This window comes from Phalacrocorax carbo, chromosome 22 (genome assembly GCF_963921805.1).
Source record: "Phalacrocorax carbo chromosome 22, bPhaCar2.1, whole genome shotgun sequence".
NCBI classification, from domain to species: domain Eukaryota; kingdom Metazoa; phylum Chordata; class Aves; order Suliformes; family Phalacrocoracidae; genus Phalacrocorax; species Phalacrocorax carbo.
The window spans coordinates 2474231-2490039 of NC_087534.1; the positions used below are offsets into that span (position 1 = coordinate 2474231).

The 15809-nt window shown below is 61.6% G+C and overlaps 1 protein-coding gene across 1 annotated transcript; it reads right to left on the reverse strand.

Moving 5' to 3' along the window:
- Positions 1-684: 684 nt before the first annotated feature.
- COL9A2 (collagen type IX alpha 2 chain) lies at positions 685-15253 on the reverse strand. Its single transcript, XM_064471117.1, has 32 exons — positions 14991-15253; positions 12997-13071; positions 12127-12162; positions 11969-12031; positions 10512-10565; positions 10204-10239; positions 9959-9982; positions 9766-9819; positions 9379-9432; positions 9123-9170; positions 8785-8841; positions 8251-8304; positions 7880-7933; positions 7157-7210; positions 6883-6936; positions 6741-6794; positions 6496-6549; positions 6215-6268; positions 5884-5937; positions 5652-5696; positions 5417-5470; positions 5016-5069; positions 4884-4937; positions 4190-4261; positions 4072-4107; positions 3790-3834; positions 3520-3552; positions 3018-3164; positions 2389-2443; positions 2120-2308; positions 1851-1928; positions 685-1473 (listed from the first exon to the last, which is right to left on the reverse strand). Exons 1-32 carry the CDS (start codon positions 15165-15167, stop codon positions 1268-1270), a joined length of 2178 nt encoding a protein of 725 aa, XP_064327187.1. The 5' UTR covers positions 15168-15253; the 3' UTR covers positions 685-1267.
- Between the last annotated feature and the right edge of the window lie 556 nt (positions 15254-15809).

A 15809-nucleotide genomic window follows, 5' to 3' on the forward strand; every position in this document is an offset into this window, starting at 1 on the left:
GGGCCTGAACCCATCACAGCCCCGTTTCGGCTGCAATTTGCTGGTGGTGCCTCGGCCAGTGGCAGTGATGCTCTGTGCCACGGGAGGGACCCAGCCAGCCTTTCCCACCGCCTCTCCCTGGGATTTGTTACCCTGCCAAGCCGAACATGCTTTGCTAATAAACAAAAATTGATTTTTATTTATCTTACAAAGTGAAGCCCCATTGCTCCCGCCACACAGCTTTAATCCTTTCTGCTGTCGATGGCAATAGTGAGAAAGACACCTGCGGATCCTGTTAGAGCTGCAGGCCTCCTTTTTAACTATTAAGAGATCAATATACTTTGCAATGCTGCTAATAGTTTTCTGGCCCACTTGATTGTGAGGGGACTCGGGTGGACTTGGCCTTATTTGAAGGTGCCCAATGCATTTCTGGCAAATTTCCTCAGTCTGACGCGGCGGGCTCAGGGGCGGCAAATTCCTCTGCACGTTTGCAACGATGCAAGAGGGGAAAAAGGAGCTTTTGCTTAAGAAACTTATTGAGAGGCTGAAATTGTCCCCAAGGTTGGGAATGAGCAATTGAGACACCCAACAAGGGGCTTGAAACAACAGAAAAACCTAACTTCAGCCCTCAGACAACCACCCCCCCACCAGTATAATCTTGGTTTGATTCAAAGAAATCAACACGTTATTTCAGTTTGTTAACAATCCATCTCATTTTTATTGTCCATTTTTTAAAAAAGTTGGTGGTTTTCTACTCATAGTTATAAAATAGTGCTATTTTACAAAGATTTACAGCTCTGTGAGTGCCCAGCAGTGAAAAAGGCTGGATCTGGCAAGTCTCTTAAATAATCAAACCACAATTTTTGTGTTTTTTTTTTAAAAAAAAAGACAAAAAGGAAACCTGCAACGAGCCAATTGAACACCAAACAGGACATAACAGAGTAAGAGGGTTTGTATAAAAGACAATTTATTTCTTTGAGAAGGGGCACAGGGAGCAGAGGATGCGCAGGGGGGCCAGGTAAGGAACCCCAGTAACGAGGATAGGACTCAGGCTGGCCTCTCTTTATTCTCCACCGTCCCCCGGGCTGTAGGAGGGGGGTGATACCTACAGCAAATTAAATCCCCGAGGCTTCATTGCCCCTGCGGCGGCTGCCCCGAGCCCAGCGCCCTCCCACAGCCGGGATGGGCAGGGGTCGCTCCCTACGGATTTGCAGTTTTCTGGTCTCTTTGCTGCCAGCCCCGGTGCGTCTTTGCCACCCGGATCTGTCGTGGTGCTGGTGCCTCCTCCTCAGTAGACGGGTCCCTTGACGGCCCCCGGCTCCGCCAGGCGTGCAGTGGCGTACGCCGAGGCTCCCAGGCAGGCAGCCGGCTCGCAAAACCCCGGCAGGCCAGCGGGACCGGGCAAGCCCGGCCGGCCAGCCTCTCCCGGGGAGCCCGGCAGGCCCCGCTCCCCAGCCTTGCCATCGAGCGCGTGGCCGGGGATGCCGGGGAGACCTGCAACAGGAGCGCGGCCATCAGTGGGTGCACGCGTGCTGCGTTTGTGGGTGCCGAGCCCAGCCTTTGCCGGAGCAAAGCAGGGGCCGGGGCGTGGGAAACGCTGCGGGTGAGGATGGGGATGCGTTAGCGGAGCAGTGCGGAAAATGAGCAATACTGAGGGGCCAGGAAAGCGGCTGGTGGAGCTGCAGGCAGCGAGGATGAAGCAAAGGGTGCTACAAGTTGGAGATTTTCAGGATGAACCCATGCAGGTTTGTAGGGATGGGCCAGAAGGTCCCACGCCACTGCTGGGCACGTCATCGCACTGGCCAGGGGCACGGGGTCTGCGGGGACCTGCCGCTGCCTGCCCTGTCTGTGCCAGGGGGAGAGGGGCTTACCTGGGATCCCCGGAGGGCCTGGCATGCCCGGATGGCCACGGCCAGGTTCTCCCCGCTCACCCTTCTCGCCTCGCTTCCCTGTGGGGAAAGAAACAGGGAGGGAAGGACTCGCTGGAGCCGCAGTGGGAAACACGGGCGCTGCAGGGGAGGGGAGGGGGCTACCCTGCTTGGGGACTGAACTGGGGGACGAGTGTGGCAGGATGAGGCAGGGTCAGCCCCGAGGAGGGCTTTTGCCCAGCACGGTGTGGGTATGGCCACCTACCACCTACCTTTAGGTCCTACGTTGCCGATCTGCCCGGCAGCACCCAGGATGCCGGGGACGCCTCGAGGTCCCATGGGTCCGTGTGGGCCCTGCTCACCGGGTGGCCCTGGGGGACCGGGGGGTCCGGGGGGTCCCATGGCACCGACTCCACCCAGGGCTGCTCTCTTGGCACTGACTGCCACCTCCGCCAGCTGCTCTGTAGGGTAGAGAGAGGCCAGTGCGGGACAGGACGCGGTGGCAGCCACCCTGCCGGCGGTGCCCCGCTCGCCCCCTCACCTTGCAGCATCTTCAGGACCACGTCGACAATGTGCTGGTCCCCAGCATCCCGGCCCTGCCAGCAGCGAGAAGAGGGATATGCCGTAAAGGGAGAGCGTTCCTTCCATCCCCATCTGCACCTGCAGAGCTGGTCCCATCCCGGCCCCCCTGGTCCAGAGCACCTCCCTGCACCCAACACTGCCTTCCCAACCCTTCTTTGTTTTCCATTCGGTCCCAGTACAAGTGCTCCAGCCTTGCTCACGCCATGGCCAGCCACTCCGCAACCTCCTCGCAGAGTTAACTTCCTGCAGTCCCATATTGCAAGTCTAAAATGAGGCTTATACAGAAAAATTCTGTCCCCTGGACAGGCTGCAAAGATGCATATTGGAGCTAAGCCTGCTGCTGGTGCTATATACAGTGAGAAATAAAGATGTCTTCTTTTCTAGAAAGATGGGATCCCAGCTCAGCTCTACTGGAGAGCTCGTGGGGGAGCACTGGCAGCTCCTGAGGCAAACAGCAGCCATTTCCCAGAGTAAGAAAAAGTCGGAGGCAACTAATCTGCACAGCTGAACATGCTGACAGCGGCAGCCCCCGGTCACCACCTTTGCAGTGCAGGTGAGGAGGGGATGCAGGACACTGGGGGTACTCACCGCTGCACCCCGCGGGCCGGGCATCCCTGGGACCCCACGGTCCCCGACGAGTCCTCGTGGGCCAGGAGGTCCTGGGTAGCCTCGTACGCCGGGTGCACCTGCGTCCCCCGAGGGGCCGGGGAAGCCGAGCTCACCCTGGATGCCTTGCTTCGGTGGGGATGGAGAGCAGCATCAGGATTGGGGAGCTCAGCCCCATCCTGAGCACAGGGGCTGTGCCCCGAGACCCCAAGGACTTCCAGGACCGAGTGCTGCAGCTGGATTCTGAACCCCAAACAGGGTCTGAACCTGAGTCCAGGGCTGAACCTGAATCCAGGGCTGAACGTCATCACTGAAGCTCGTCTCCAGTGAAAACACCTCCTCCAGTGACCAGCGTGCAGCACACAGCAGCTCCGTGGAGTGCCGCTGCCTTTGTCAGAAGGATTGCCTCCAGCTGAGGGTCCCACAGAGCCGCCCAGTACAAAGGTAGGGGGAGCCCCTCGTTCCCAAACCCCCAGTCACTCACCTGTCCCTTTGGCCCTGGCTCGCCCGATTCACCCTGGGGACAGAGGACACAAGAAATGTAATGGGGAGACAGCACGTATTTAGAGATGCAGCTGGGGGGAGACAGAAATAACCCCCCTCAGAGCACACCGTGGCTGCGCTGGGGTGCAATGCTGCGGTGCCTGGGGCCATGCAGGGCAGGAGTCCCCAGCACGGCTGCAGTGCATGGGCAGGGACCCGCATCCAGCCCGTCCCCCCCACCACACCCCAGGACGCGTCTTTGCGGACCCACCTTCTCTCCCTTCAGCCCTGCGAGGCCGTGAACGCCCGGGTCTCCCTAGAGGAAAGGCAATCAGCAATGTGAACCTTCACTGCCAGCACCCATCTCTGCAGCCGCTTTAACCCTCCTTTCCACCCACTGCATTCAACCAGGACGTGGGGGGTGTGACAGAGAAAGCACCTGGTGTCAGTGGGTATCAGCCCCCACCCTGAGATGGGTGCCAGCCCTGTTAAACACAGATGTCAGCAGTTCTCCACTGATCCCCCAGCCCTGGCAGGAGGGTGATGTACTCACAGTACTGCCTTTGGGGCCGGTTTTCCCTGGGGAGCCCTGGAGAAAGGAGAAAAAAGGGGGGTCAGCCCAGCTCAGCGCAGCTTCCCTGAGCTGGACCCCATCCCCTGCAGCCAGTCACCTTGTCTCCTTTGACTCCTGGCAAGCCTTGGGGTCCTGGGATTCCTGGTGGACCCTGCTCACCCTTGGGCCCCTGGAGATCAAGGTAACATGGGGAAAAGAGAGAAACAAGTGAGAAGAGGGGGTGGGAAGACCCTCTTCCCCCATCAAAGCATCCTCTCCAAGCCAAGGGGAGCCACAGGCAGTTCCCTGTCCCTCCCAGCATCTCAGGCGACCCCACTGCATCCCAACCTGCCCTGAACCCCACCTCTGTGGGAGGACAGGGCAGAAAACAATGGAGAAACCTCTCCTCCAGCCGTGCTGAGAGCAGGGGACTCCACTAGGGACAGGGACTTGACCCTCGGGAAGTCAGGGGGACAAAGGTCACTTTTTGCCTATTTCCCACCCCAGGAAAGCCCCCAAGAGGGGCAGGGCATCCTCCCCACTCTCGCCAGGCTGGAACGAAATTCCTCTCCCGGCTGGGGCTGCAAACCCAGCGCGGCCCTGGGACCGCTAATCCCCGTGCTATTTGCCCCGTTGGCTAATCCCTCACCCCAGCAGCCAGGCACAGCAGGACGGGCCGTGTGACCGACCCCAGCCGTGATCAAAGCGAGAGCAGCGGTGCCAGCCGTGCCCCGCCGCCCCCGTCCCTCCTCCCCAGCCGAGCATCGCCGAGGCAAAGCCCGCTTCCCAGCCCGGCTGCGGGCGCGACTCACCGGTTTCCCCTGCTCGCCGGGGGGACCCACGAGGCCACGCTCACCCCGGTCACCCTGCAGAGACCCAGGAGGAGAGCAGAGTCAGGGGCAGCTCCCGGCACCACCACAAACCCCGCGGTGCCCCGGACTCACCTTCATCCCAGGGACACCCTGCGGTCCCTGCTCACCCCGAGGTCCGGGCTCACCCTAAGAGGGGGGGGAAAAAAACCATCTGGTTTTTCAAATGCCACCATCTGCCCTTCATCCTTTCCAGAGGGATGTGTGGCCCTGTCCTTGTCCCCTGCAGCCACGTGAAGGGCTGCCACTGCACCGGCTGGCCAAGGAGGTGCTCGATGCAGGGCTGGAGAAGTGGCCTGGGGCTTCCCCATGAGAAAGCTGCTGCAGGGGCAGAGGGAAGAGGAGGGTTGGCGGGGGGTGAAGTGCCCAGCTCTGCTTTCTGTTTGACAGCAAATAGGGAAAAAAGAGTGAGAGGCAGATCGAGGGCAACCCCCAGGCTGTGCCCAGGAGGAATATGGTGACGTCTCTGTACTTACGATCTGCCCCGGGGCACCGGTGACACCAGGCTGGCCCCGAGCACCCACTTCACCCTGCGAAGGGGAGACAGAGGCAATTCAGGGACAGCGAGGCCAGGGGAGGGAACGGCAGGGGGACAAGGCTACGGGCTCAGGGGTGGAACGCGGAGGCTGCCGCGGTGCTGTGTAGGGTAAGCGGGGCTGCAGGGTGGATGCTCAGACGGGGTTACTCTGGCCCCAGCTGCCCAAGACCCACCTTGTCTCCTGGGCCACCTTTGCTGCCTGGCTGGCCCGGCAAGCCCTGTGGAAGCAAAGCTGGGATCAAACCCTGTGCACAGCACCAGAGTCAGCAACCCTGCTGTGCCTGGAGGCAGCATCCCTGCTGGGTGCTGGCCCTGCACCCTGGAACCACCCGGGGATGAGGGTGCCCCCCCCACAGTTAATGGGGTACCTGCCCGGGCGGTGGGCTCCCATGTGCCTGTACTCACAGCTTGTCCCCGGTGTCCCGGTGTTCCTGGGCGGCCGGCCTGTCCTACACTGCCCTGCGAGGACAGAAAGGATGTCACAACATGGCAGAGAAAGGTGTAGGAATGAGGTGTCCACGGGTGGGACAAGGGACTTCTGGCCAAAGCAGGACACTGCCCTTGACCCCGTGGGGACAGCCACACTTCCCTAGACAGATGTCACATCAAGGACAGGACCTTATGCCACTTGCTGCCCCCGTTATTCCCCGCCAGCACTGGTACAAGGAACAGCGTGTGTCCGTTCCCCAGCGCCGGTGCCGGCAGCACCCGGCAGCCCCTGCCCACAGCAGCTCACCTTCACGCCTGGGATACCTGGGGTGCCGTCTTTGCCATCGATGCCTGGGAGACCCTGTGAAAGGGGGGAGAGTCACTCGGTCTGACACCTCTGAGAGGGGCTAAAAGGCTCGTGGTGGGGGCAAAAAAGGGCTGGGAAGGGAAAAGAAAGCTCCAGCCCTGTGCTGAGCCAGGGTGCAAGGACACAGGGTGGTCCCCAACTGGATAGAGAGCGGCAGAGAGCTTCCCCTTGCAAGGGGCTCAGCCCTAGATGTGGGCACAGGTGCCACCAGCAGTACTTACGGTCTCCCCCTTGGGGCCAATGTCTCCTTGGGGGCCCCTGATGCCACGGCCACCCTAGAGCAGGAGAGAGCAAGCGTTATTTCACTGGGTGCAGAGGACAGAGCTGGGAGAGGCAGGAGATGCCCATCGAGGCACCCAGGGCAGAGCCCCTGCTTGTGCCAGCGAGCGGGGCCAAGCTGGGGAAAAGGGGGCACTGGCATCACACAGGGCACGGCGCTGCCCTCCCCAAGGGGTGGGTTACCTACCAGATCTCCCTTCTCACCAGGGTCCCCAGGTGGTCCCTTGGGGCCTTCTCTGCCCTGGAGGGGAGACAGTCGGGGGCTGAGCAGCAAAGTGCGGGGTCCCCCGCCTGCCCCGCAGCCCCCAGGGACAAGGGAGGGCTCTCACCGGCCGCCCGGCTGCTCCGATGGTCCCGACCATCCCCTTGTAACCAGCAGGACCCTGCAAAGACAGCACGGGGAGGTTAATTCCTCCCATCCCAACCTCAGCCCCCAGCCAGGTCCAACCCCACCAGCAAGAGGCAGCGTGCAGCAACCCGAGATGGCCAAACAGGCATGTTAGCGATGCTCCTGGGAAGCATCACCATAGCTCAGCCCTGGGGAGCTGGTCCCCCTGACGCCGGAGCCAGGCACAGCCACCCCTGCATCCCACCGGTGCTTACCGTCTCGCCCTTGGGTCCCGCCATCCCAGGGTAACCCCTCAGGCCCTGCGGTCCCTGCGGGGAAGGAAACAACAGCCGGCTTATTGGAAACAGGAGCAGCCCAGGGGGAAGCCGCAATTAGAGCAAAAGCCTGTACTGGCAATCAGCTGGTTTTGCCGAATGTGAGGCATTTCAGTCCCGCCGCTTGCTCCTAATTCTGCAGCCCCCCCACCAGGCGCCTTTCCAGCTGTCGGTTCAATAACAGCAATGGGCCCAAACTGGTGCTGCTTCCCCCACCAAAGCTCTTGGCTTCAAAGCAGTTTTGCCCTTTCCTGCACTGAAGGGCTCAGCCCATTAACTGCTTTTCATCTTCAAAGTGCTCGGTGAGCTCAAACAGCTTTAATCCCCACGTCCCCTGCTGCACCCCCTGTTCAGGTGGGGTAAGGGGGGGCTCAGTGTACATGAACGATTTGTCCCTGGCCGGTGAATTATCCATGTTAACGTGCACTAACAACCGAGGTGCCCAGGCCAGCGCTGACCGCGAAGGTCTTGTGCTTTGGCAGCTGCTGCATGGATGGGAGGAGGGAGATGGATGGGACGAAGGCTTCCCTCTGGTCCCAGCAGTGGGTCCTCAGGAGCATGGACACACTGGTGTCACATCTCCAGCGTCTGGGACCAAGCACAAACTGGCTGCCCCTGGGGCACCCGGGAGGGCAGAGCAGCAAAGAGACATAAATATGTTACCGGGGGGCCCGGGACACCTTGTTCTCCGGAGGCGCCGACGTCACCCTTAGGGCCCTGGGGAGGGATGGAGAGGAGAGAGGTGAGTGTTAGGGTGGAGTGGGGGTACAAACTCCCCTGGGGACCTGAGACCCCCTCACCTGGGACTTGGCAGGGGATGGGGACAGGTCTCCAACCCCAGGGAGCCACCATGGGAAGACCACCCTGCCCACCCGCCATCTCCCAGCCCTGGATCTCCCTCCTCCCTCTCCCACTGCTTTCCTTCCTTCCCCTTTTCTCTCCCCAGGGCCCCCTTGCCCTCTAGTCCAACCCCGGTTCTCCCAGAGGCAGGCACGCATGGCTGCTTCTGGGAAGCTGCCGGAGAGGTCACTCACCTGCCTGCCCTGCCTGCCGGGCTCCCCGAGGGCACCGGGGCGGCCTCTGTGTCCCTAAGGGCGAAGAGGAAGATCCTGAGCATCCCTTGGGCAGAGCAGTGGGGTCAAGGCAGCATCCTGACAGCCAAGTCACCCAGAGCCACCCTGCCTGCAACGTCCCACCCTGGGGTGCCCACTGGTGATGCTCAGCATCCTGCAGCCTCGAGGGCATGTGGTGGGGATGCCCACCGGGTTTAACCCCCTGGGCTTTGCAGCCGAGGAGCCATGCAGCAGCATAGCTGGGCCTGGGGCTTTGGCATTGGGTCTCACCTCCCCAAAAGGGGTTGGCAGGAGCTGGGGACCCACAGGGGACCTCTCCCACAGCACCTTTGCCCCCAGGTCTCTGTGAGTGTGCATGCCTCTGTGCTCCCAGGGGAGCAGAGCGGCTCCGGAGCTCCCTGTGCCTCCAGACTGGGGAAGGCTCCTCTGCTCAGGCACAGCACGCTGGAAGTGGAGGTCACTGCTTGCTCCCTGGCAGCTCCAGGGCTCCCTTACCTTCAGTCCTTGCAGTCCCTGGGGCCCCTTGGGACCTGGCGGGCAGCTGGTCGGGCACTGGTGGGGAAGAAGAAATGCAGGCTGAGTTGGGGAAGGAGAAGCCGTGCTGGGAGGGATGGGCTCCCATGCTGTGCGGCGAAGCCGGGCTGTGCAGTGATGCAGGGGACCCGCCGCTCACAGCATTGTTTCAGCTGGGGACTCTGCTCCTCCCCAGTCTATCGGCCCCAGTTACCGAATTACACTGGTGTCTGTATTTCAGGCCGGGGCAGCACACGCTCTTCCAGCTGCCATTACCCTGCAAAGGCCTGCTGAAGGGACAAGGTAACGGTGGCTCTCACCAAGAAATCAGCGCTGCCTTCCACTCCTTGGATGTGTCCTGGGGGGCCCTGGAGGGAAGAAGACCATCAGCATCTGCGGTTTGAAATCAGCACTATTTTACAGAAGGGGTGAGTGCTACACCTGGGAGGGAGGGGAGCAAGGCATGCGGCAGGAGGTGTGTGCCACAGCCCGAGTCCCGGCCCCAAACCCTGGGCTGAGGGGCTGGGGGACCTTTTCCCTCCTGCAGAGAATGCTGGTGATTGGGGAGATACTCACGGGTTTCCCTGGAGGTCCTGGGGGACCCCGCGGGCCATCGGGTCCAGGGTCACCCTAGGAAAGAACAACCCCAGGCAAGGAGATTTAGAGGTGGGGAGGTGGCAGGTACCGCTGGAGCCAGGGTGGGGATGGGTGATGAAGCACCAGAGACCCTGGCTGTCACAGTGGGAATTTGGGCCTCCCCCAGCCATGAGCTGGGAGGGGCTGGATGGTGCTGGGGGACCCAGCTGCAGACACAGAGTCCATCACCCCTGCATCCCCACCATAGCACCCCACTTGCCCACATTCAGGGTCACCCCTCTTTACCCCAGAAGGCCAGAAGTGCACAGAAGCAGATGCTGGGGTAAGGAGGAGAGGTTTTTCCCGCACCCCCTCCTGACACCTCACCTTGGGTCCCAGTGCTCCGATCTCTCCGGGAAGCCCAACCTGGCCTGGAAGCCCCTTAAGAAGACAGACATTCACTGAGTGAGGCAGGTTGAGACCCAAGACCTCACTTTGGGGGTTCTGAGATTTCAGCTCTTCCAGTGCAACCCCAGGCGGAGTTCCTGGCCACCCACAGCCCCGCAAGCCCGGCACTTACTGGTGGTCCTGGCAGCGAAGGGCCCTGCAGCAAGAAGAAAGACACAATTGGTCCAAATTCTCCAACCTCCCCCCCACAAAACCACCAACATCCCTGCCCTGAGCCACCACCAAGGATATGGCTGGGGGGGGGGGCAGGGCTGGGTCCCTGCTTGGCTCCCACCCCGCTCATGGGTGCTCAGGGAGCGGGTGTCAGAGACAGGAGTGGGTGCATCACCAGCACCCACAGAAGAGGAAGATACTCACAGGGAGCCCCGGCGGCCCTGGGAGTCCGGGCTGGCCCTGCCGGGACAGAAGGGGAGAGTCAGGAACCGAAAAAGGGAGGGTTTGGCTCCCCAAGCCCAGCTCCACTGCTGTGTGAACTGCTAAAATTCACCCCTCCTTGGCCCCAGTCTCAGTGCCCCCTCATTGCCAAATACTCCATCACACAATTTCTGCATCCGTGCATCCCTTCCACAGGGTCAGGACTGGTCTCAGCCTGGCCCGGCTCTGCTGGCTCTAGGGGGGGACGGCAGGAGCCCAGAGCGGCTGCCCCAGAGCAGCTCCTCACTTACTTTAATTCCTGGCCCGCCGATGGGCCCTGGCTCCCCTTTTGCTCCCGTCAAGCCCTGCAGGAGGAGAGATGGCAGGAGGTTATTGCCAGCACTTCTGCTTTCCAGCCAGGTGTTTTTGCTGGGGCTTTTTCCATCACGAGGAGTCAAGGGTTATCAGTGGGGAACTTGTGCCTGTCACTGCTGTGCGCATCACGCAGCAAACCTGGAGATGAAGCTGGACCTGGACCCAAGCCCCAGTGGCAGAGAGAGCCTCGCAGCTATGCTCCACAGCCCCCGTGAGCTGCTCTGCTCTGAGACCCTGTGCCAGGGCTTGGCAGGGACCCTCACGCCACAGGGCACGTCCAGCACAGCTGCCCTGGCCCTGGCAGAGGCATGTGGGAGCTCAGCCCGTCCATGATCCCAGTTATATCAACTCCGAGTCACTCCCTGGCTCCCCTGACCCCACTCCAGCACATTTGAGGGCTGTGCCTGTGCCAGGGGTTGGATCCCTGTAGCTGATGGCTTGAGATTCACCCAGGGACTAATTCCTGCAGGCTGCTGGGCACACGGGGACGGTGCGGGTGGACAGCCCGTCGCTCAGCCCGGCTCTGCTCAGCGTCCGTCTTCAGAGGAGCTGAACTCTTTTGCAGGCGGATTAGCCTGGATGAATAATGCATGCTTATAATGACAGTTATTAGTCTATTCATTTATTATTGAAGAATAACTAAACCCCAAAATATTTATGAAGTGCTATCCAGAGACACAAAAGAGGAACCTGTAGTTTGGGTTTCCTTCTGACGCTTGCAGGCACTTACCCATGCAGTGCTGCTCTGGGGACCAGGGGTAGGCACCCAGCCCAAACCTCCCGGGCGCCCATCACGCACCTCTGCATACCCCAGCCTGGGGAGCATGGGGACAAGCATCACGGCATCAAGGCAGGGCAAGGAGGCAGCTCCGTCCCCTTTCTGCCTGCCACCTCTGCCCTGGGCTGGGCTTCTGCTGGGGACGGGGCAGCAGGGGAAGTCACCGGTGCCACCTATGTGGGTGCCAAGGGGGTGGCTCTGGGGGTAGCCATGGGGTTGCTCCAGATTTATGTTGGAGGAAACAAGAACCAAACCAGGGCTCAGGACAGCAGCTGTAGTAAAGGACAAGGAAAAACCTTTTCATGTTCAGAGATGTCGGTGCTGTGCCCTGGCTTAGCTCTCGCCCTAGGTTGAGTGGGGGTGCACTTCTGGAGCCCAGGCAGTGGGAGGGGGTGGCAGGACCCCTGCCCGACCCCTGCCCAACCCCTGCCTGCGTTGGCTGCTGTGATTCAAAAGGTGTTTTCAGCCCCCGCACAAAGGGGTTTTGTCACTTTCTTATGTGTGACAGAAAAGGATCCCTGCACCGGGGGTAAGAGGAGTTTGCTGAGACCCTGCTGGGACCCAGGGGCTTCGGCCAGGGACACTGCGGGGGGACGACAGGGGGTCGGTACTCACGTCGATGCCTGGCTTCCCTGGGGGCCCGTCGGGACCGGGGGCTCCAGGCTCCCCCTTGGCACCCTTTAAAAGAGAAGAGGCGTGGGGGCAGATTGAAAGGAGCTCCTCCAGCAGGGGTGAGACCAGCAGAGAGCTGCGGGGAGGCATGGGTTACTCACCGGGGACCCGGGGGCTCCGGCTGAGCCTTTGTCACCCTGGGGAAAGGGAAGAAGGTTGTAAAAAGGAGTCAGTCACCCTGCGGAGCCAGGCCCAGCAGCTCAGGGCGCTCAGGACCCGTCTCTCCCATCTGCCACCCCAAGCCGGAGCGAGATGCTGGATCCCCCAGCGCGGCAGCCAGGTCAGGATGGGGCCGGCATTGAGAAGAGAGGGCTGTGCTGGGGTTGCGGGAGGGCTGCGGCTGTTCTGGGTATAAATAGCACTAAAATAACACCCTGGGGCAAGTCTTGGAGAAAGAGCGCTTTCTGCTGGCTCACACACCTCCCCTCTGTTCAGGCTCCCTCCCTGCAGCCCTGGGGAGGGTCCAGGGCCACAGCTGCCTGCCACAGCCCTGGCCATGTCGCTGCTCTGCAGGCACCCGACCTGGGCGTCCTGCTCCCCACCAGTCCCCCCAGCTCCCCCTCCTCACTGGGCATCTCTGGGCCGATCCCTGCACCCATCCTCTCTGACCATCCTCTGCTGCCCAGAGAGGGGTGCCTTGAGCAAAACCTCCCTGCCAGCGTGCTCCCCAAAAACCATGTCAGGCCCCATTTCCCAAGATGGTCAGGAGGCCATGGGCTGCTTTCGCAGGGATGGGGCCGCAGTGCAGGAGCTGTGCCCCCCATCCCGTCATTGCTGCCCAGGGCCACCAGCAAAGCCAGGGATGCTGTGTTTGCCCCAGCCTGGGAGCAGCACAGTGCGGGAACCGCATGGTATCGGCAGCCCCTGCCCTCCACCAAGCCTCTGCCCCAACACAATGTCCTTCTTTGTGCTCCAGGTCCCCTCCCTCCCTCCCTCCCGCCTGCACAGGTTCCCGGCCGCACCGTACTCACGTCAATGCCATCCACTCCCGGCACTCCTGGGGGACCGGGGGGCCCTCGTGGGCCGGGCTCTCCCGGCGGCCCTCGCTAAGGGAAAAAAAGAACGGGACCCATGTCAGGAAGGAGCAGCCAGTCCCCGAGAGATGCTGGGGGTCAGAGGGAGCGCAGGATGCGGCACTCGCCACCAGCATGCGCTGGGGACCCGTCGCCAGAGAGCTAGGATGGAGTGAGCACCCCAAGGCGTCAGAGCTCTGCCCCCCCCCGCCGCCATGGGTCCTCCGCTGCCTGGCCTGTGCCCCCCGGCAAAGGCAGGGATGGAGAAATCCAGGAAATCTCCCCCTGCACTGGCACAACCAGGTCCCCATCCCCTCCCTGGTTTCTACCCCATTGCTGCCCCATCCTGCCCTCCTGCCCTGGTGCCTGTGGGGCTCCTGCCCCAGCAGAGCGGGGTCTCGACGGGGCGATGGCAGCGTTTGCAAAGGCCTCTCTTGGCCCGGGGTGCAAGCCCAGCACTGGAATTGCTAAAAGCACCAGCAGGATTTATGTTCCTGAAGCCCCGGTGTGAAACGGGGACGCTGAGCCCCTCCATGGGCACACGCCCGCCCTGTGCCGGGCTGGCTCGCTGCCCGCAGCACCGCTCCGCAGCATCGCACAAAAGCGCCATTCAGCCGGCGGCAGGGGAGCTCCCGAGCAGCCTGGCCCCAGCTTTGAGGTTTGCACAGGGCTCCGCAGGAGCAACTTTGCAAAGAAATCTCTGTTATCCTAACGGGGTGTTTGTGGGGAAGAGACTCCTGTCCTGGAGACCAAACTCCTGGTGTTCCTGGAAATGAAAACCAGACGGGCTGGCTGGGGCTACACGCCTGCCATTTCTCCGTCCTTCCAGGCTTATTTATTTTAAAGTTAAATATATAAGGATGAGAGGTGTTGCTGGTTTGTTCACAGACCTAGGAGAGCCCCAGCTTCGCTTTGGAAGCAAACCCTGTGCTCGGGGTGGGAGCGAGCACCCTGGGAGCGCCCGTGAATGGCACCTTTGTCCTGCCCGAATGATTTCCAAATGGATCCTTGTTCCAAGAGCTCCCACATCCCCCTTGCTCTGACCGGAGCCTGCTCCCCTGGCCAGACCCTGCCACCGCAAGCCCATGGGCATCCCAGGGGTCTGTTTTAGGAAGACGACTGCCCCCCCAGCTCTCTGCAGCGAGGCTCTCTGTGCCGGCAGGCAGCTCAGGAGCCACATGGGAAGTTTTTTCTGAAATCCTTTCTAAAAATTTGATTTTCACAGTTGCAAGGCAGGGAGAGTTTGTTCTCTTTTCGGGTGGGATCCCAGGAGGAATGCTGCCTGTCCCGCTTGCAGCACTCGCCCCAAGGAGCAGAGGGACACCTTCCCTTCTCTTCTTTCCGATGCGTATTCTCCTGCCCCCGGGTGAGTCTGGAGAGCCCTCGGGAACCCAGCCGCTGGTTTCCCTCCCCGCTGCCCCTCAGCAAGCCCCCATAGAGCCCCGGGCCAAAGCCCCCCTCAGCCCGGCTCCGCAGTGTGGCCCAGCAAAGCAGAAGCAAATAAGCATTTTCCCAGGTGTTGGAAGGCGGAAGATCTGTCAGCTGCTGGGGAGGGAAACAGCGGAGGGTCCCCCATTGCTGCCCCAAGGGGAAAATAAAACTAAACTCATTTAGCTCACGAGTCCCAAACTTCAAGCCGTGCAGCCCAGCCATGTCCCTGTCTCACAGGGCTGGAGGCAGCATTTGGCACGGAGAGGTCCCCGGTGGGTCGGAGCTGTGGGTCCTGGCTGGGGGCTGCTCCCACTCCCCCCACCCCCCCATCATGGAGCATTCCTGGGAAAAGCGAGCAAAACATGCTGGGAAAATAAGCAGCAAGACCCAGGGGCGCTCAGCACTGCAAGCGAGCATCGGCAAGGGGGGAAACAGGGACCGTCCCCTCTCCGTCCCCTCTCCGTCCCCTCTCTGTCCCCCATCCCAGCCCGGTGCAGAGGGGGACCAAGCACAGGACTTACAATCTGGGCCAGGCAGAGGCAGGCGGCTTGGAGCAAGAGCCAGAGCTGGAAAACGGGGGAGCAGCCGGCCATGGCGAGGGCGGCCGGCACCAAGTGGCGGTGGCCTCGTCTTGCTGCGCTCAGGTATGGCAGCAGCCCCGACTGCACAGCTGGACACCGGAGGAGGAGGGGGCTCATTAATATGGAGCAGTGGGACGAGGGCAGGCGGGCGGCCCTGGCCCCCCGCCCCCCCCTGCTCAGGTGAGCCCATGGTTATTTTGGGCTGTACAGACGGACGGTGACGGAGGATTTGGCACGATGGTGGTGGGGGATTGGGCACGAGTGGCACAAAGGGGTTTTAATGCAGACAAGGGGCTGGGAGAGGAGGAGGATAAGCTGGGGGGCTGCTGTCGGAGCTGCATGGGGAGACCCTGGCCAGGACGTCTGCACAGGCACCCCAGGAGTGCCAGGGTGTCCCCTGTGGTGACCCCATCATGATGCCTGTGCCAGTGCCATGGGGCATCATTCTGCCCTGGGGTGGGGACTGCAGTTGCCCCCACACCCTGGGATGGGGTCGGCACTGGGAGCCGGTTCCTGCCACACTGGGGAGGGTCCTGGGGGACTGCTGACTTGCCTGACCCTGTTTCTGCCCTGTGAGCCCCCATGCAGCCCCAGGCAGGGCGGCCACCCCACTGCAGTTCCTGGGGCACCCCTGCAAAATGCCCCCATGGCTCCAGTGTGGCACTGGGAGGGGAACGGGGTGCAGTGCTGGGGGGGTTACCAGCTGCTCCCCACGCCCCTGGCACAGCAGAAGGCCCATATCTGCAGGGGGATGATGCT